At 44.5% G+C, this 22080-nt stretch overlaps 1 protein-coding gene across 1 annotated transcript in view; it reads left to right on the forward strand.

The window, feature by feature from the left end:
- Positions 1 to 22080, forward strand: part of PRKCG (protein kinase C gamma) — a 635634-nt gene that overhangs the window by 40408 nt on the left and 573146 nt on the right. The window contains exon 2 of the mRNA XM_044278076.1: positions 51 to 82. Within this exon, the coding sequence (XP_044134011.1) occupies positions 51 to 82 (32 nt within the window). The remainder of the gene's footprint in view (positions 1 to 50; positions 83 to 22080) is intronic.

The following is a 22080-nucleotide window of genomic DNA, read 5'->3' on the forward strand; positions in this document are numbered from 1 at the left end:
CACATTCCATATTCATATAATAAATCCTATTTGTTCTTTTATCACCACAGGGGAATCGGAAAGCAAGGATTCCAGTGCCAGGGTAAGATATTTATTTTGTGCTCTGCTTTGTTTGCCTGTTATCTGTTCCTCACATTCTCTCCAGAGGATGCCCTCTGCTATTCTTGCAGCTGTGCCATGAAGACAATTATTAATTTATTTAAATTGCCTTTCATTTTGCTGTAGGTATTGCTAGATGTTTAATTCTCCAGTGTCTGGAAATACATATAGCACACAACAAAGTCATTTTAGGTGTGGTAGCAATACATCATTTATCATTGCTGACTATGCATAAATACATTAAGCTGTAAAATCTTTATGCGTATATCCTAGTTTTCTTCTCTCCTGTTATAAGTACAATATACAATTTGAAATAAAGAATAATGTACCTGAGCTTGTCAGTGCAGTAGGGCTGCGTTTGCCATATGTGTCAGCATATTGTTATGTGTTATTTCGAGGTTTAACATAGCATTGAGAAACCTTAAATGGGTTTTCTCCTATACTGTAGTAAGGCATGTACAACCTAATCCTTTGTTCATTTCCATGAGTGTCATGTACAGTAGCTTTTGCAGAGAAAATGGATGACCACCTAGGATTTCATGTTAACAGGGAAAGTTGATCCCCAGGGTGGCTTCAATCTAAGACAGGGTTATCCAGATGGGATTGTCATGTTAAGAAACTCTTTCATTTCTCACTATGGTATAAGGTCAGTTATTTTCAACCAGGATCCATTATAACTTGATCAGGGGCTATTCAGAATATAGAAAAATATCAGCTATCACTTTTATAACAATGAGGGAAAGTTTAGCCTGCTCATGGATGTGTGTCATGGTTACAGACAATCAAGTTGGCAAATCTTGGCCAAAGCCATCATCACTATTGATTATTTGCCGTAGTTTCCTGATTTCCCACTATACCTTTGAAACTTTAGACTCAGTTCTGTGTCTGCTCTTCCATCCTTGCTAAATCCACAATCTTATCTTGATCAACTGAAAAGTAAAAAAAAAAAAAAACTTGCACAACTGCCGTCGTATGACTACTAATATTGTGGAGTTATAAACCCATGAAATGGAAAGCTTTTCTGGCAATTTTAAGAAATACATAATGGCAAACAGTTTTTTAATTACATGTTTTATGCATTACAGATATGTATAAAGATGAGTGCTAGGAAATGGAAGGAGAAAATTGTCCTAATAATTGGAAATCTGGACTTCTCTATTTATTATATTTATTATAGTGACCTCTTCAGAAAGGTGGAACAGTGTTTTCACAGCTTTAAAGTAAATTTTTTTTGATAATCATATAAAGGTTTGTTAATAATTAGTGAATATGTAAAAGTTGATAAGTTTCAGTATGGTGACAGAACTCATAGTATCATGTCGCTGTTTAGCATAGCGTAAGCATCAGTGAACATTAATTAGACCACTAAGAAAGTAACTCTGATTCATAACCTTATTTGGCCTTCAAATATAAGGTCTTAACTAGGGATGAGCGAACTCGAACTGTATAGTTCGGGTTCGTACCGAATTTTGGGGTGTCCGTGACACGGACCCGAACCCGGACATTTTCGTAAAAGTCCGGGTTCGGGTTCGGTGTTCGTCGCTTTCTTCGCGCTTTTGTGACGCTTTCTTGGCGCTTTTTGAAAGGCTGCAAAGCAGCCAATCAACAAGCGTCATACTACTTGCCCCAAGAGGCCATCACAGCCATGCCTACTATTGGCATGGCTGTGATTGGCCAGAGCACCATGTGACCCAGCCTCTATTTAAGCTGGAGTCACATAGCGCCGCCCGTCACTCTGCTCTGATTAGCGTAGGGAGAGGTTGCGGCTGCGACAGTAGGGCGAGATTAGGCAGATTAACTCCTCCAAAGGACTTGATTAACTGATCGATCTGCAGCTGTGGATCATTGAGCTGCTGATCCTCAATTGCTCACTGTTTTTAGGCTGCCCAGACCGTTTGTCAGTCACATTTTTCTGGGGTGATCGGTGGCCATTTTGTGTCTTGTGGTGCGCCAGCACAAGCTGCGACCAAGTGCATTTAACCCTCAATGGTGTGGTTGTTTTTTGGCTAAAGCCTACATCAGGGTGAAGCTGTCACACCAAGTGCATTTAACCAGCAATAGTCTGTTTATTTTTTGGCCATATACTACATCAGGGGCAAGCTGCGCCTGTCACCAAGTGCATTTAACCCTCAATGGTGCGTTTGTTTTTTGGCTAAAGCCTACATCAGGGTGAAGCTGTCACACCAAGTGCATTTAACCAGCAATAGTCTGTTTATTTTTTGGCCATATACTACATCAGGGGCAAGCTGCGCCCGTCACCAAGTGCATTTAACCCTCAGTAGTGTGGTTGGTCAAGCTATCACACCAAGTGCATTTAACCAGCAATAGTCTGTTCATTTTTTGGCCATATACTAAATCAGGGGCAAGCTGCGCCCGTCACCAAGTGCATTTAACCAGCAATAGTCTGTTCATTTTTTGGCCATATACTACATCAGGGGCAAGCTGCGCCCGTCACCAAGTGCATTTAACCCTCAGTAGTGTGGTTGGTCAAGCTGTGACACCAAGTGCATTTAACCAGCAATAGTCTGTTCATTTTTTGGCCATATACTACATCAGGGGCAAGCTGCGCCCATCACCAAGTGCATTTAACCAGCAATAGTGTGGTTATTTTTTGGCCATATCCCAGTCTAATTCTGTCACTAAATCCATACCGGTCACCCAGCGCCTAAATACTAGGCCTCAAATTTATATCCCGCTAAATCTCTCGTTACCGCTGTCCTGTTGTGGCTGGGAAAGTTATTTAGTGTTCGTCAAAGCACATTTTTTGTTCTGGGTTGAAATACAATTCCCAATTTAGCAATTTAAAAATTTAGTGGTTTCTGCTGTATCAGAGCTATTTGAAATCTATCCCTAAAAGGGTATATAATATTCAAGGTGCACATAGGGTCATTCAGAATAACTTCACACACCCGCTACTGTGCATTTCCAAGTCTAATTCTGTCACTAAACCCATACCTGTCACCCAGCGCCTAAATACTAGGCCTCAAATTCATATCCAGCTAAATCTGTCGTTAGTGCTGTAGCTGAGCGAGTTATTTAGTGTCCGTTCAAGCACATTTCTTGTTCTGGGTTGAAATACAATTCCCAATTTAGCAATTTCATAATTTAGTGGTTTCTGCTATATCAGAGCTATTTGAAATCTATCCCTAAAAGGGTAGATCATATTGAAGGTGCACATAGGGACATTCAGAATAACTTCACACACCCGCTACTGTGCATTTCCAAGTCTAATTCTGTCACTGAACCCATACCTGTCACCCAGCGCCTAAATACTAGGCCTCAAATTTATATCCAGCTAAATCTGTCCTTAGTGCTGTAGCTGGGCGAGTTATTTAGTGTCCGTTCAAGCACATTTCTTGTTCTGGGTTGAAATACAATTCCCAATTTAGCAATTTCATAATTTAGTGGTTTCTGCTATATCAGAGCTATTTGAAATCTATCCCTAAAAGGGTAGATCATATTGAAGGTGCACATAGGGACATTCAGAATAACTTCACACACCCGCTACTGTGCATTTCCAAGTCTAATTCTGTCACTAAACCCATACCTGTCACCCAGCGCCTAAATACTAGGCCTCAAATTTATATCCAGCTAAATCTGTCCTTAGTGCTGTAGCTGGGCGAGTTATTTAGTGTCCGTTCAAGCACATTTCTTGTTCTGGGTTGAAATACAATTCCCAATTTAGCAATTTCATAATTTAGTGGTTTCTGCTATATCAGAGCTATTTGAAATCTATCCCTAAAAGGGTATATAATATTCAAGGTGCACATTGGGTCATTCAGAATAACTTCACACACACCCGCTACTGTGTATTTCCAAGTCTAATTCTGTCACTAAACCCATACCTGTCACCCAGCGCCTAAATACTAGGCCTCAAATTCATATCCAGCTAAATCTGTCGTTAGTGCTGTAGCTGGGCGAGTTATTTAGTGTCCGTTCAAGCACATTTCTTGTTCTGGGTTGAAATACAATTCCCAATTTAGCAATTTCATAATTTAGTGGTTTCTGCTATATCAGAGCTATTTGAAATCTATCCCTAAAAGGGTAGATCATATTGAAGGTGCACATAGGGACATTCAGAATAACTTCACACACCCGCTACTGTGCATTTCCAAGTCTAATTCTGTCACTAAACCCATACCTGTCACCCAGTGCCTAAATACTAGGCCTCAAATTTATATCCAGCTAAATCTGTCCTTAGTGCTGTAGCTGGGCGAGTTATTTAGTGTCCGTTCAAGCACATTTCTTGTTCTGGGTTGAAATACAATTCCCAATTTAGCAATTTCATAATTTAGTGGTTTCTGCTATATCAGAGCTATTTGAAATCTATCCCTAAAAGGGTATATAATATTCAAGGTGCACATTGGGTCATTCAGAATAACTTCACACACACCCGCTACTGTGTATTTCCAAGTCTAATTCTGTCACTAAACCCATACCTGTCACCCAGCGCCTAAATACTAGGCCTCAAATTCATATCCAGCTAAATCTGTCGTTAGTGCTGTAGCTGGGCGAGTTATTTAGTGTCCGTTCAAGCACATTTCTTGTTCTGGGTTGAAATACAATTCCCAATTTAGCAATTTCATAATTTAGTGGTTTCTGCTATATCAGAGCTATTTGAAATCTATCCCTAAAAGGGTAGATCATATTGAAGGTGCACATAGGGACATTCAGAATAACTTCACACACCCGCTACTGTGCATTTCCAAGTCTAATTCTGTCACTAAACCCATACCTGTCACCCAGCGCCTAAATACTAGGCCTCAAATTTATATCCAGCTAAATCTGTCCTTAGTGCTGTAGCTGGGCGAGTTATTTAGTGTCCGTTCAAGCACATTTCTTGTTCTGGGTTGAAATACAATTCCCAATTTAGCAATTTCATAATTTAGTGGTTTCTGCTATATCAGAGCTATTTGAAATCTATCCCTAAAAGGGTATATAATATTCAAGGTGCACATTGGGTCATTCAGAATAACTTCACACACACCCGCTACTGTGTATTTCCAAGTCTAATTCTGTCACTAAACCCATACCTGTCACCCAGCGCCTAAATACTAGGCCTCAAATTTATATCCAGCTAAATCTGTCCTTAGTGCTGTAGCTGGGAGAGTTATTTAGTGTCCGTTCAAGCACATTTCTTGTTCTGGGTTGAAATACAATTCCCAATTTAGCAATTTCATAATTTAGTGGTTTCTGCTATATCAGAGCTATTTGAAATCTATCCCTAAAAGGGTAGATCATATTGAAGGTGCACATAGGGACATTCAGAATAACTTCACACACCCGCTACTGTGCATTTCCAAGTCTAATTCTGTCACTAAACCCATACCTGTCACCCAGCGCCTAAATACTAGGCCTCAAATTTATATCCAGCTAAATCTGTCCTTAGTGCTGTAGCTGGGCGAGTTATTTAGTGTCCGTTCAAGCACATTTCTTGTTCTGGGTTGAAATACAATTCCCAATTTAGCAATTTCATAATTTAGTGGTTTCTGCTATATCAGAGCTATTTGAAATCTATCCCTAAAAGGGTATATAATATTCAAGGTGCACATTGGGTCATTCAGAATAACTTCACACACACCCGCTACTGTGTATTTCTAAGTCTAATTCTGTCACTAAACCCATACCTGTCACCCAGCGCCTAAATACTAGGCCTCAAATTTATATCCTGCTAAATCTCTCGTTAACGCTGTCCTGTTGTGGCTGGGAAAGTTATTTAGTGTCCGTCAAAGCACATTTTTTGTTCTGGGTTGAAATACAATTCCCAATTTAGCAATTTCATAATTTAGTGGTTTCTGCTATATCAGAGCTATTTGAAATCTATCCCTAAAAGGGTATATAATATTCAAGGTGCACATTGGGTCATTCAGAATAACTTCACACACACCCGCTACTGTGTATTTCCAAGTCTAATTCTGTCACTAAACCCATACCTGTCACCCAGCGCCTAAATACTAGGCCTCAAATTTATATCCTGCTAAATCTCTCGTTAACGCTGTCCTGTTGTGGCTGGGAAAGTTATTTAGTGTCCGTCAAAGCACATTTTTTGTTCTGGGTTGAAATACAATTCCCAATTTAGCAATTTCATAATTTAGTGGTTTCTGCTATATCAGAGCTATTTGAAATCTATCCCTAAAAGGGTATATAATATTCAAGGTGCACATTGGGTCATTCAGAATAACTTCACACACACCCGCTACTGTGTATTTCCAAGTCTAATTCTGTCACTAAACCCATACCTGTCACCCAGCGCCTAAATACTAGGCCTCAAATTTATATCCTGCTAAATCTCTCGTTAACGCTGTCCTGTTGTGGCTGGGAAAGTTATTTAGTGTCCGTCAAAGCACATTTTTTGTTCTGGGTTGAAATACAATTCCCAATTTAGCAATTTCATAATTTAGTGGTTTCTGCTATATCAGAGCTATTTGAAATCTATCCCTAAAAGGGTATATAATATTCAAGGTGCACATTGGGTCATTCAGAATAACTTCACACACACCCGCTACTGTGTATTTCTAAGTCTAATTCTGTCACTAAACCCATACCTGTCACCCAGCGCCTAAATACTAGGCCTCAAATTTATATCCTGCTAAATCTCTCGTTAACGCTGTCCTGTTGTGGCTGGGAAAGTTATTTAGTGTCCGTCAAAGCACATTTTTTGTTCTGGGTTGAAATACAATTCCCAATTTAGCAATTTCATAATTTAGTGGTTTCTGCTATATCAGAGCTATTTGAAAATTATCCCTAAAAGGGTATATAATATTCAAGGTGCACATTGGGTCATTCAGAATAACTTCACACACACACGCTTACTGTGCATTTCCAAGTCTAATTCTGTCACTAAATCCATACCGGTCACCCAGCGCCTAAATACTAGGCCTCAAATTTATATCCTGCTAAATCTCTCGTTAACGCTGTCCTGTTGTGGCTGGGAAAGTTATTTAGTGTCCGTCAAAGCACATTTTTTGTTCTGGGTTGAAATACAATTCCCAATTTAGCAATTTCATAATTTAGTGGTTTCTGCTATATCAGAGCTATTTGAAATCTATCCCTAAAAGGGTATATAATATTCAAGGTGCACATTGGGTCATTCAGAATAACTTCACACACACCCGCTACTGTGTATTTCCAAGTCTAATTCTGTCACTAAACCCATACCTGTCACCCAGCGCCTAAATACTAGGCCTCAAATTTATATCCTGCTAAATCTCTCGTTAACGCTGTCCTGTTGTGGCTGGGAAAGTTATTTAGTGTCCGTCAAAGCACATTTTTTGTTCTGGGTTGAAATACAATTCCCAATTTAGCAATTTCATAATTTAGTGGTTTCTGCTATATCAGAGCTATTTGAAATCTATCCCTAAAAGGGTATATAATATTCAAGGTGCACATTGGGTCATTCAGAATAACTTCACACACACCCGCTACTGTGTATTTCCAAGTCTAATTCTGTCACTAAACCCATACCTGTCACCCAGCGCCTAAATACTAGGCCTCAAATTTATATCCTGCTAAATCTCTCGTTAACGCTGTCCTGTTGTGGCTGGGAAAGTTATTTAGTGTCCGTCAAAGCACATTTTTTGTTCTGGGTTGAAATACAATTCCCAATTTAGCAATTTCATAATTTAGTGGTTTCTGCTATATCAGAGCTATTTGAAATCTATCCCTAAAAGGGTATATAATATTCAAGGTGCACATTGGGTCATTCAGAATAACTTCACACACACCCGCTACTGTGTATTTCTAAGTCTAATTCTGTCACTAAACCCATACCTGTCACCCAGCGCCTAAATACTAGGCCTCAAATTTATATCCTGCTAAATCTCTCGTTAACGCTGTCCTGTTGTGGCTGGGAAAGTTATTTAGTGTCCGTCAAAGCACATTTTTTGTTCTGGGTTGAAATACAATTCCCAATTTAGCAATTTCATAATTTAGTGGTTTCTGCTATATCAGAGCTATTTGAAAATTATCCCTAAAAGGGTATATAATATTCAAGGTGCACATTGGGTCATTCAGAATAACTTCACACACACACGCTTCTGTGCATTTCCAAGTCTAATTCTGTCACTAAATCCATACCGGTCACCCAGCGCCTAAATACTAGGCCTCAAATTTATATCCTGCTAAATCTCTCGTTAACGCTGTCCTGTTGTGGCTGGGAAAGTTATTTAGTGTCCGTCAAAGCACATTTTTTGTTCTGGGTTGAAATACAATTCCCAATTTAGCAATTTCATAATTTAGTGGTTTCTGCTATATCAGAGCTATTTGAAATCTATCCCTAAAAGGGTATATAATATTCAAGGTGCACATTGGGTCATTCAGAATAACTTCACACACACCCGCTACTGTGTATTTCTAAGTCTAATTCTGTCACTAAACCCATACCTGTCACCCAGCGCCTAAATACTAGGCCTCAAATTTATATCCTGCTAAATCTCTCGTTAACGCTGTCCTGTTGTGGCTGGGAAAGTTATTTAGTGTCCGTCAAAGCACATTTTTTGTTCTGGGTTGAAATACAATTCCCAATTTAGCAATTTCATAATTTAGTGGTTTCTGCTATATCAGAACTATTTGAAATCTATCCCTAAAAGGGTATATAATATTCAAGGTGCACATTGGGTCATTCAGAATAACTTCACACACACACGCTTCTGTGCATTTCCAAGTCTAATTCTGTCACTAAATCCATACCGGTCACCCAGCGCCTAAATACTAGGCCTCAAATTTATATCCCGCTGAATTTGAATACAATACATTGGGTCAAATAATATATTTGTTGTTGTGGTGAACCATAACAATGAGAAAAACATCTAGTAAGGGACGCGGACGTGGACATGGTCGTGGTGGTGTTAGTGGACCCTCTGGTGCTGGGAGAGGACGTGGCCGTTCTGCCACATCCACACGTCCTAGTGTACCAACTACCTCAGGTCCCAGTAGCCGCCAGAATTTACAGCGATATATGGTGGGGCCCAATGCCGTTCTAAGGATGGTAAGGCCTGAGCAGGTACAGGCATTAGTCAATTGGGTGGCCGACAGTGGATCCAGCACGTTCACATTATCTCCCACCCAGTCTTCTGCAGAAAGCGCACAGATGGCGCCTGAAAACCAACCCCATCAGTCTGTCACATCACCCCCATGCATACCAGGGAAACTGTCTCAGCCTCAAGTTATGCAGCAGTCTCTTATGCTGTTTGAAGACTCCGCTGGCAGGGTTTCCCAAGGGCATCCACCTAGCCCTTCCCCAGCGGTGAAAGACATAGAATGCACTGACGCACAACCACTTATGTTTCCTGATGATGAGGACATGGGAATACCACCTCAGCATGTCTCTGATGATGACGAAACACAGGTGCCAACTGCTGCGTCTTTCTGCAGTGTGCAGACTGAACAGGAGGTCAGGGATCAAGACTGGGTGGAAGACGATGCAGGGGACGATGAGGTCCTAGACCCCACATGGAATGAAGGTCGTGCCACTGACTTTCACAGTTCGGAGGAAGAGGCAGTGGTGAGACCGAGCCAACAGCGTAGCAAAAGAGGGAGCAGTGGGCAAAAGCAGAACACCCGCCGCCAAGGGACTCCGCCTGCTACTGACCGCCGCCATCTGGGACCGAGCACCCCAAAGGCAGCTTCAAGGAGTTCCCTGGCATGGCACTTCTTCAAACAATGTGCTGATGACAAGACCCGAGTGGTTTGCACGCTGTGCCATCAGAGCCTGAAGCGAGGCATTAACGTTCTGAACCTGAGCACAACCTGCATGACCAGGCACCTGCATGCAAAGCATGAACTGCAGTGGAGTAAACACCTTAAAACCAAGGAAGTCACTCAGGCTCCCCCTGCTACCTCTTCTGCTGCTGCCGCCTCGGCCTATTCTGCTGCTGCCGCCTCGGCCTCTTCCTCCGCCTCTGGAGGAACGTTGGCACCTGCCGCCCAGCAAACAGGGGATGTACCACCAACACCACCACCACCACCTCCGTCACCAAGCGTCTCAACCATGTCACACGCCAGCGTTCAGCTCTCCATCTCACAAACATTTGATAGAAAGCGTAAATTCCCACCTAGCCACCCTCGATCCCTGGCCCTGAATGCCAGCATTTCTAAACTACTGGCCTATGAAATGCTGTCATTTAGGCTGATGGACACAGACAGCTTCAAACAGCTCATGTCGCTTGCTGTCCCACAGTATGTTGTTCCCAGCCGGCACTACTTCTCCAAGAGAGCCGTGCCTTCCCTGCACAACCAAATATCCGATAAAATCAAGTGTGCACTGCGCAACGCCATCTGTAGCAAGGTCCACCTAACCACAGATACGTGGACCAGTAAGCACGGCCAGGGACGCTATATCTCCCTAACTGCACACTGGGTAAATGTAGTGGCAGCTGGGCCCCAGGCGGAGAGCTGTTTGGCGCACGTCCTTCCGCCGCCAAGGATCGCAGGGCAACATTCTTTGCCTCCTGTTGCCACCTCCTCCTTCTCGGCTTCCTCCTCCTCTTCTTCCACCTGCTCATCCAGTCAGCCACACACCTTCACCACCAACTTCAGCACAGCCCGGGGTAAACGTCAGCAGGCCATTCTGAAACTCATATGTTTGGGGGACAGGCCCCACACCGCACAGGAGTTGTGGCGGGGTATTGAACAACAGACCGACGAGTGGTTGCTGCCGGTGAGCCTCAAGCCCGGCCTGGTGGTGTGTGATAATGGGCGAAATCTCGTTGCAGCTCTGGGACTAGCCAATTTGACGCACATCCCTTGCTTGGCGCATGTGCTGAATTTGGTGGTGCAGAAGTTCATTCACAACTACCCCGACATGTCAGAGCTGCTGCATAAAGTGCGGGCCGTCTGTTCGCGCTTTTCGGCGTTCACATCCTGCTGCTGCTCGCCTGTCTGCGCTACAGCGTAACTTCGGCCTTCCCGCTCACCGCCTCATATGCGACGTGCCCACCAGGTGGAACTCCACCTTGCACATGCTGGACAGACTGTGCGAGCAGCAGCAGGCCATAGTGGAGTTTCAGCTGCAGCACGCACGGGTCAGTCGCACTACAGAACAGCACCACTTCACCACCAATGACTGGGCCTCCATGCGAGACCTGTGTGCCCTGTTGCGCTGTTTCGAGTACTCCACCAACATGGCCAGTGGCGATGACACCGTTATCAGCGTTACAATACCACTTCTATGTCTCCTTGAGAAAACACTTAGGGCGATGATGGAAGAGGAGGTGGCCCAGGAGGAGGAGGAGGAGGAGGAAGAGGGGTCATTTTTAGCACTTTCAGGCCAGTCTCTTCGAAGTGACTCAGAGGGAGGTTTTTGGCAACAGCAGAGGCCAGGTACAAATGTGGCCAGCCAGGGCCCACTACTGGAGGACGAGGAGGACGAGGATGAGGAGGAGGTGGAGGAGGATGAGGATGAAGCATGGTCACAGCGGGGTGGCACCCAACGCAGCTCGGGTCCATCACTGGTGCGTGGCTGGGGGGAAAGGCAGGACGATGACGATACGCCTCCCACAGAGGACAGCTTGTCCTTACCCCTGGGCAGCCTGGCACACATGAGCGACTACATGCTGCAGTGCCTGCGCAACGACAGCAGAGTTGCCCACATTTTAACCTGTGCGGACTACTGGGTTGCCACCCTGCTGGATCCACGCTACAAAGACAATGTGCCCACCTTACTTCCTGCACTGGAGCGTGATAGGAAGATGCGCGAGTACAAGCGCACGTTGGTAGACGCGCTACTGAGAGCATTCCCAAATGTCACAGGGGAACAAGTGGAAGCCCAAGGCCAAGGCAGAGGAGGAGCAAGAGGTCGCCAAGGCAGCTGTGTCACGGCCAGCTCCTCTGAGGGCAGGGTTAGCATGGCAGAGATGTGGAAAACTTTTGTCAACACGCCACAGCTAACTGCACCACCACCTGATACGCAACGTGTTAGCAGGAGGCAACATTTCACTAACATGGTGGAACAGTACGTGTGCACACCCCTCCACGTACTGACTGATGGTTCGGCCCCATTCAACTTCTGGGTCTCTAAATTGTCCACGTGGCCAGAGCTAGCCTTTTATGCCTTGGAGGTGCTGGCCTGCCCGGCAGCCAGCGTTTTGTCTGAACGTGTATTCAGCACGGCAGGGGGCGTCATTACAGACAAACGCAGCCGCCTGTCTACAGCCAATGTGGACAAGCTGACGTTCATAAAAATGAACCAGGCATGGATCCCACAGGACCTGTCCGTCCCTTGTCCAGATTAGACATTAACTACCTCCCCATAACCATATATTATTGGACTCCAGGGCACTTCCTCATTCAATCCTATTTTTATTTTCATTTTACCATTATATTGCGAGGCTACCCAAAGTTGAATGAACCTCTCCTCTGCCTGTGTGCTAGGCCTAAATATATGCCAATGGACTATTGCAGTGGTGGCTGACATGAAGCCTGATTCTCTGCTATGACATGCAGACTAATTCTCTGCTGACATGAAGCCAGATTGTCTGTTACGGGACCTCTCTCCTCTGCCTGGGTGCTGGGCCTAAATTTATGACAATGGACTGTTGCAGTGGTGGCTGACGTGAAGCCTGATTCTCTGCTATGACATGCAGACTGATTCTCTGCTGACATGAAGCCAGATTGTCTGTTACGGGACCTCTCTGCTCTGCCTGTGTGCTAGGCCTAAATATATGCCAATGGACTGTTGCAGTGGTGGGTGACGTGAAGCCTCATTCTCTGCTATGACATGCAGACTGATTCTCTGCTGACATGAAGCCAGATCGTCTGTTACGGGACCTCTCTGCTCTGCCTGTGTGCTAGGCCTAAATATATGCCAATGGACTGTTGCAGTGGTGGGTGACGTGAAGCCTCATTCTCTGCTATGACATGCAGACTGATTCTCTGCTGTCATGAAGCCAGATTGTCTGTTACGGGACCTCTCTGCTCTGCCTGTGTGCTAGGCCTAAATATATGCCAATGGACTGTTGCAGTGGTGGGTGACGTGAAGCCTCATTCTCTGCTATGACATGCAGACTGATTCTCTGCTGACATGAAGCCAGATTGTCTGTTACGGGACCTCTCTCCTCTGCCTGTGTGCTAGGCCTAAATATATGCCAATGGACTGTTGCAGTGGTGGCTGACGTGAAGCCTCATTCTCTGCTATGACATGCAGACTGATTCTCTGCTGACATGAAGCCAGATCGTCTGTTACGGGACCTCTCTGCTCTGCCTGTGTGCTAGGCCTAAATATATGCCAATGGACTGTTGCAGTGGTGGGTGACGTGAAGCCTCATTCTCTGCTATGACATGCAGACTGATTCTCTGCTGTCATGAAGCCAGATTGTCTGTTACGGGACCTCTCTGCTCTGCCTGTGTGCTAGGCCTAAATATATGCCAATGGACTGTTGCAGTGGTGGGTGACGTGAAGCCTCATTCTCTGCTATGACATGCAGACTGATTCTCTGCTGACATGAAGCCAGATTGTCTGTTACGGGACCTCTCTCCTCTGCCTGTGTGCTAGGCCTAAATATATGCCAATGGACTGTTGCAGTGGTGGCTGACGTGAAGCCTCATTCTCTGCTATGACATGCAGACTAATTCTCTGCTGACATGAAGCCAGATTGTCTGTTACGGGACCTCTCTCCTCTGCCTGGGTGCTGGGCCTAAATTTATGACAATGGACTGTTGCAGTGGTGGCTGACGTGAAGCCTGATTCTCTGCTATGACATGCAGACTGATTCTCTGCTGACATGAAGCCAGATCCTCTGTTACGGGACCTCTCTCCTCTGCCTGTGTGTGTGCTGGGCCTAAATATATGCCAATGGACTGTTGCAGTGGTGGCTGACGTGAAGCCTCATTCTCTGCTATGACATGCAGACTGATTCTCTGCTGACATGAAGCCAGATTCTCTGTTACGGGACCTCTCTCCTCTGCCTGTGTGTGTGCTGGGCCTAAATATATGCCAATGGACTGTTGCAGTGGTGGCTGACGTGAAGCCTCATTCTCTGCTATGACATGCAGACTAATTCTCTGCTGACATGAAGACAGATTCTCTGTTACGGGACCTCCCTCCTCTGCCTGGGTGCTGGGCCTAAATACAGTATATGCCAATGGACTGTTGCAGTGGTGGCTGACGTGAAGCCTCATTCTCTGCTATGACATGCAGACTAATTCTCTGCTGACATGAAGACAGATTCTCTGTTACGGGACCTCCCTCCTCTGCCTGGGTGCTGGGCCTAAATATATGCCAATGGACTGTTGCAGTGGTGGCTGACGTGAAGCCTCATTCTCTGCTATGACATGCAGACTGATTCTCTGCTGACATGAAGCCAGATTCTCTGTTACGGGACCTCTCTCCTCTGCCTGTGTGTGTGCTGGGCCTAAATATATGCCAATGGACTGTTGCAGTGGTGGCTGACGTGAAGCCTCATTCTCTGCTATGACATGCAGACTGATTCTCTGCTGACATGAAGCCAGATTCTCTGTTACGGGACCTCTCTCCTCTGCCTGTGTGTGTGCTGGGCCTAAATATATGCCAATGGACTGTTGCAGTGGTGGCTGACGTGAAGCCTCATTCTCTGCTATGACATGCAGACTAATTCTCTGCTGACATGAAGACAGATTCTCTGTTACGGGACCTCTCTCCTCTGCCTGTGTGTGTGCTGGGCCTAAATATATGCCAATGGACTGTTGCAGTGGTGGCTGACGTGAAGCCTCATTCTCTGCTATGACATGCAGACTGATTCTCTGCTGACATGAAGCCAGATTCTCTGTTACGGGACCTCTCTCCTCTGCCTGTGTGTGTGCTGGGCCTAAATATATGCCAATGGACTGTTGCAGTGGTGGCTGACGTGAAGCCTCATTCTCTGCTATGACATGCAGACTAATTCTCTGCTGACATGAAGACAGATTCTCTGTTACGGGACCTCCCTCCTCTGCCTGGGTGCTGGGCCTAAATACAGTATATGCCAATGGACTGTTGCAGTGGTGGCTGACGTGAAGCCTCATTCTCTGCTATGACATGCAGACTAATTCTCTGCTGACATGAAGACAGATTCTCTGTTACGGGACCTCCCTCCTCTGCCTGGGTGCTGGGCCTAAATATATGCCAATGGACTGTTGCAGTGGTGGCTGACGTGAAGCCTCATTCTCTGCTATGACATGCAGACTGATTCTCTGCTGACATGAAGCCAGATTCTCTGTTACGGGACCTCTCTCCTCTGCCTGTGTGTGTGCTGGGCCTAAATATATGCCAATGGACTGTTGCAGTGGTGGCTGACGTGAAGCCTCATTCTCTGCTATGACATGCAGACTGATTCTCTGCTGACATGAAGCCAGATTCTCTGTTACGGGACCTCTCTCCTCTGCCTGTGTGTGTGCTGGGCCTAAATATATGCCAATGGACTGTTGCAGTGGTGGCTGACGTGAAGCCTCATTCTCTGCTATGACATGCAGACTAATTCTCTGCTGACATGAAGACAGATTCTCTGTTACGGGACCTCTCTCCTCTGCCTGTGTGTGTGCTGGGCCTAAATATATGCCAATGGACTGTTGCAGTGGTGGCTGACGTGAAGCCTCATTCTCTGCTATGACATGCAGACTGATTCTCTGCTGACATGAAGCCAGATTCTCTGTTACGGGACCTCTCTCCTCTGCCTGTGTGTGTGCTGGGCCTAAATATATGCCAATGGACTGTTGCAGTGGTGGCTGACGTGAAGCCTCATTCTCTGCTATGACATGCAGACTGATTCTCTGCTGACATGAAGCCAGATTCTCTGTTACGGGACCTCTCTCCTCTGCCTGTGTGTGTGCTGGGCCTAAATATATGCCAATGGACTGTTGCAGTGGTGGCTGACGTGAAGCCTCATTCTCTGCTATGACATGCAGACTAATTCTCTGCTGACATGAAGACAGATTCTCTGTTACGGGACCTCCCTCCTCTGCCTGGGTGCTGGGCCTAAATATATGCCAATGGACTGTTGCAGTGGTGGCTGACGTGAAGCCTCATTCTCTGCTATGACATGCAGACTAATTCTCTGCTGACATGAAGACAGATTCTCTGTTACGGGACCTCTCTCCTCTGCCTGGGTGCCGGGGCCTAAATATCTGAGAATGGACTGTTCCAGTGGTGGGTGACGGGAAGCCAGATTCTCTGCTATGGAACCTCTCTCCAATTGATTTTGGTTAATTTTTATTTATTTAATTTTTATTTTAATTAATTTCCCTATCCACATTTGTTTGCAGGGGATTTACCTACATGTTGCTGCCTTTTGCAGCCCTCTAGCTCTTTCCTGGGCTGTTTTACAGCCTTTTTAGTGCCGAAAAGTTCGGGTCCCCATTGACTTCAATGGGGTTCGGGTTCGGGACGAAGTTCGGATCGGGTTCGGATCCCGAACCCGAACATTTCCGGGATGTTCGGCCGAACTTCTCGAACCCGAACATCCAGGTGTTCGCTCAACTCTAGTCTTAACCTGTTAGGATAGCGATAATACAACAAAACTTACTAGTATACCATCAGCTGAACCTGCCATGAACGGCAGCGTCAGCCATCAATTTATGTGTATGGAGAGCTCCTGCTTCTCATCTGATAGATAGGGCAAACAGAATTTTTTTTCTCCTGATCCATTATTTCTCACAAAAAAGCTTCAGAGTGGCAGCACCTTTCTCCTCTCTCCCCACTGACAACACATTCAAATTTGGCTAAATTAATGTGCATGTGCATGTGCATGAGATACAATGTATTCAGAAAGTATCCAGACCCTTTAACTTTTTTCCATTTTATTATGTTGTGGCCTTATACTATTATTACAGGATATAGCTATTAGAGAGAGATCGTTGATCCAGGGAGTTATTCTGATTGCCTGATTGGAGTCAGAAAGGAATTTTTGGTACCTCACACTTTTTTTCTTTGCCTTCTTCTGGATAACAGGCCTTAACTGGATGGACAAATGTATTTTTTCGGCCTTATATACTATGTAAACTATGTTACTAAAATAAATAAAAAATTCAATTTTCCTTCATCAATCTTCACTTACTACCCCATAATGACAAAGTGAAAAAAAATTTTTTGAAATTTTTGCAAATGTATTATAAAACAAAAAACTAAAAATTCAAATGGGCATAAGCAGTCATATACTTTGCTATGGCACACTCCTATTTCTCTTTATCATCTTTGAGATGTTTCTAGACCTTGATTCAAGTCTACCTCGTACCTCTGGTAAATTCAGTTGACTGGGCATGAGTTGGAAATACACACCTATCTATGTAAGCTCTCACAGCGGACAATGTGTATCAGAGCAAAAACCAAGTCATGAGTAGCAAATAACTGCTCATAGAGCTCAGAGACAGGATTCGGAGAAGGGTACATGTTCCCAAAAGCACAGTAACCTCCAAAATTCTTAAATGAAAGAAGTTTGGCACAACCAGGACTCTTTCTAGAGCTATCAAGCCCACCAAAGTAAGTATTCAGGGGGGTAGGACTTTGGTAAGAGAGGTGATCAAGAATCCAATGATCACTTTGGCTTCCAGAAGGTTAATTATCACTGCAGCACTCTACCAATCTGGGCTTTATAGCAGAGTAGCCAGAAATAAGCCTCTCCTTGGTAAAATACACATGGAGTTTGCAAAAAAAAAGCACCTACAGGACTCCCAGAATGTGAGAAACAAGATTCTCTGGTCTGACTTTTTGGCCTCAATTTTAAGTCTTATATCTGGAGGAAACCAGGCACTGCTCATCACCTGTTCAATGCTATCCCTACAGTGAAGCATGGCTGTAAAGACACCAAGCTGTAAGGGTAGTTTTCAGTGACTAGGACAGGGAATCTGGTCAGAGTTGAACAAAAGCTGAATGGAGCAATGTACAGAGATACTGTTAATGTTAACCTGATCCAGAGTGCTCTGTACCTCACACTTGGCTGAAGGTTCACATTCCAAAAAGACAATCACCCAAAGCACACAAGACAACAGGTATGTCTTAAGGGCAACTTTGTGCATGCCCTTCAGTGGCCCAGACAGAGCCTGACATGAACCCAATTGAACATCTTTGGAGAGACCTAAAAATGATTGTACACCGACAGTACCCATCCAACCTGACAGAGCTTAAGAGGATCTGCAGAGAGGAATGACAGAAAATCCCCAAATCCAAATCCAGGTGCTCAAACCTTGTGACTGCCAAAACAGTATGTTTTCCCCCCACATATTGTGGATGGCTGTGATGGATGCCTCCAGTGGATGTCATCTGTAGGCTCCATGTTATGTACTTTACCATATGGATGGATGGTGTAAAATTGTATCCTGAGAAATTGGAAAGTATGTGTACATCTGTATCCTTATTATTCAGAATTATAACATATAATCAATTCTTGCTACTTGTGAAAGTGGTACACCTTCTCTCTCCAACACACACACTTAAAGGGGTTGTCCAGGTATTTAATATTGATTACCTGTCCTCAGGTTATCAATAGGGATGAGCGAACTCGAACTGTATAGTTCGGGTTCGTACCGAATTTTGGGGTGTCCGTGACACGGACCCGAACCCGGACATTTTCGTAAAAGTCCGGGTTCGGGTTCGGTGTTCGTCGCTTTCTTGGCGCTTTTGTGACGCTTTCTTGGCGCTTTTTGAAAGGCTGCAAAGCAGCCAATCAACAAGCGTCATACTACTTGCCCCAAGAGGCCGTCACAGCCATGCCTACTATTGGCATGGCTGTGATTGGCCAGAGCACCATGTGACCCAGCCTCTATTTAAGCTGGAGTCACATAGCGCCGCCCGTCACTCTGCTCTGATTAGCGTAGGGAGAGGTTGCGGCTGCGACAGTAGGGCGAGATTAGGCAGATTAACTCCTCCAAAGGACTTCACTTGATTAATCGATCGATCTGCAGCTGTGCATCATTGAGCTGCTGAAATTCAAATGCTCACTCACTGTTTTTAGGCTGCCCAGACCGTTTGTCAGTCACTTTTTTCTGGGGTGATCGGCGGCCATTTTGTGTCTTGTGCGGTGCTGCGACCAAGTGCATCCAAGCTGCGACCAAGTGCATTTAACCCTCAATGGTGTGGTTGTTTTTTGGCTAAAGCCTACATCAGGGTGAAGCTGTCACACCAAGTGCATTTAACCAGCAATAGTCTGTTCATTTTTTGGCCATATACTAAATCAGGGGCAAGCTGCGCCTGTCACCAAGTGCATTTAACCCTCAATGGTGTGGTTGTTTTTTGGCTAAAGCCTACATCAGGGTGAAGCTGTCACACCAAGTGCATTTAACCAGCAATAGTCTGTTTATTTTTTGGCCATATACTACATCAGGGGCAAGCTGCGCCCGTCACCAAGTGCATTTAACCCTCAGTAGTGTGGTTCGTCAAGCTGTGACACCAAGTGCATTTAACCAGCAATAGTCTGTTCATTTTTTGGCCATATACTACATCAGGGGCAAGCTGCGCCCGTCACCAAGTGCATTTAACCCTCAGTAGTGTGGTTGGTCAAGCTATCACACCAAGTGCATTTAACCAGCAATAGTCTGTTCATTTTTTGGCCATATACTAAATCAGGGGCAAGCTGCGCCCGTCACCAAGTGCATTTAACCAGCAATAGTCTGTTCATTTTTTGGCCATATACTACATCAGGGGCAAGCTGCGCCCGTCACCAAGTGCATTTAACCCTCAGTAGTGTGGTTGGTCAAGCTATCACACCAAGTGCATTTAACCAGCAATAGTCTGTTCATTTTTTGGCCATATACTAAATCAGGGGCAAGCTGCGCCCGTCACCAAGTGCATTTAACCAGCAATAGTCTGTTCATTTTTTGGCCATATACTACATCAGGGGCAAGCTGCGCCCGTCACCAAGTGCATTTAACCCTCAGTAGTGTGGTTGGTCAAGCTATCACACCAAGTGCATTTAACCAGCAATAGTCTGTTCATTTTTTGGCCATATACTAAATCAGGGGCAAGCTGCGCCCGTCACCAAGTGCATTTAACCAGCAATAGTCTGTTCATTTTTTGGCCATATACTACATCAGGGGCAAGCTGCGCCCGTCACCAAGTGCATTTAACCCTCAGTAGTGTGGTTCGTCAAGCTGTGACACCAAGTGCATTTAACCAGCAATAGTCTGTTCATTTTTTGGCCATATACTACATCAGGGGCAAGCTGCGCCCGTCACCAAGTGCATTTAACCAGCAATAGTGTGGTTATTTTTTGGCCATATCCCAGTCTAATTCTGTCACTAAATCCATACCGGTCACCCAGCGCCTAAATACTAGGCCTCAAATTTATATCCCGCTAAATCTCTCGTTACCGCTGTCCTGTTGTGGCTGGGAAAGTTATTTAGTGTCCGTCAAAGCACATTTTTTGTTCTGGGTTGAAGTACAATTCCCAATTTAGCAATTTCATAATTTAGTGGTTCCTGCTATATCAGAGCTATTTGAAATCTATCCCTAAAAGGGTATATAATATTCAAGGTGCACATAGGGTCATTCAGAATAACTTCACACACACGCTACTGTGCATTTCCAAGTCTAATTCTGTCGCTAAATCCATACCGGTCACCCAGCGCCTAAATACTAGGCCTCAAATTTATATCCCGCTAAATCTCTCGTTACCGCTGTACTGTTGTGGCTGGGAAAGTTATTTAGTGTCCGTCAAAGCACATTTTTTGTTCTGGGTTGAAGTACAATTCCCAATTTAGCAATTTCATAATTTAGTGGTTCCTGCTATATCAGAGCTATTTGAAATCTATCCCTAAAAGGGTATATAATATTCAAGGTGCACATAGGGTCATTCAGAATAACTTCACACACATGCTACTGTGCATTTCCAAGTCTAATTCTGTCACTAAATCCATACCGGTCACCCAGCGCCTAAATACTAGGCCTCAAATTTATATCCCGCTAAATCTCTCGTTACCGCTGTACTGTTGTGGCTGGGAAAGTTATTTAGTGTCCGTCAAAGCACATTTTTTGTTCTGGGTTGAAGTACAATTCCCAATTTAGCAATTTCATAATTTAGTGGTTCCTGCTATATCAGAGCTATTTGAAATCTATCCCTAAAAGGGTATATAATATTCAAGGTGCACATAGGGTCATTCAGAATAACTTCACACACACGCTACTGTGCATTTCCAAGTCTAATTCTGTTAGTAAATCCATACCGGTCCCCCAGCGCCTAAATACTAGGCCTCAAATTTATATCCCGCTAAATCTCTCGTTACCGCTGTCCTGTTGTGGCTGGGAAAGTTATTTAGTGTCCGTCAAAGCACATTTTTTGTTCTGGGTTGAAGTACAATTCCCAATTTAGCAATTTCATAATTTAGTGGTTCCTGCTATATCAGAGCTATTTGAAATCTATCCCTAAAAGGGTATATAATATTCAAGGTGCACATAGGGTCATTCAGAATAACTTCACACACACGCTACTGTGCATTTCCAAGTCTAATTCTGTCACTAAATCCATACCGGTCACCCAGCGCCTAAATACTAGGCCTCAAATTTATATCCCGCTAAATCTGTCGTTACCGCTGTCCTGTTGTGGCTGGGAAAGTTATTTAGTGTCCGTCAAAGCACATTTTTTGTTCTGGGTTGAAATACAATGCCCAATTTAGCAATTTCATAATTTAGTGGTTTCTGCTATATCAGAGCTATTTGAAATCTATCCCTAAAAGGGTATATAATATTCAAGGTGCACATAGGGTCATTCAGAATAACTTCACACACACGCTACTGTGCATTTCCAAGTCTAATTCTGTCGCTAAATCCATACCGGTCACCCAGCGCCTAAATACTAGGCCTCAAATTTATATCCCGCTAAATCTCTTGTTACCGCTGTCCTGTTGTGGCTGGGAAAGTTATTTAGTGTCCGTCAAAGCACATTTTTTGTTCTGGGTTGAAGTACAATTCCCAATTTAGCAATTTCATAATTTAGTGGTTCCTGCTATATCAGAGCTATTTGAAATCTATCCCTAAAAGGGTATATAATATTCAAGGTGCACATAGGGTCATTCAGAATAACTTCACACACACCCTACTGTGCA

Source organism: Bufo gargarizans, chromosome 2 (assembly GCF_014858855.1).
Source record: "Bufo gargarizans isolate SCDJY-AF-19 chromosome 2, ASM1485885v1, whole genome shotgun sequence".
Classification (NCBI taxonomy): domain Eukaryota; kingdom Metazoa; phylum Chordata; class Amphibia; order Anura; family Bufonidae; genus Bufo; species Bufo gargarizans.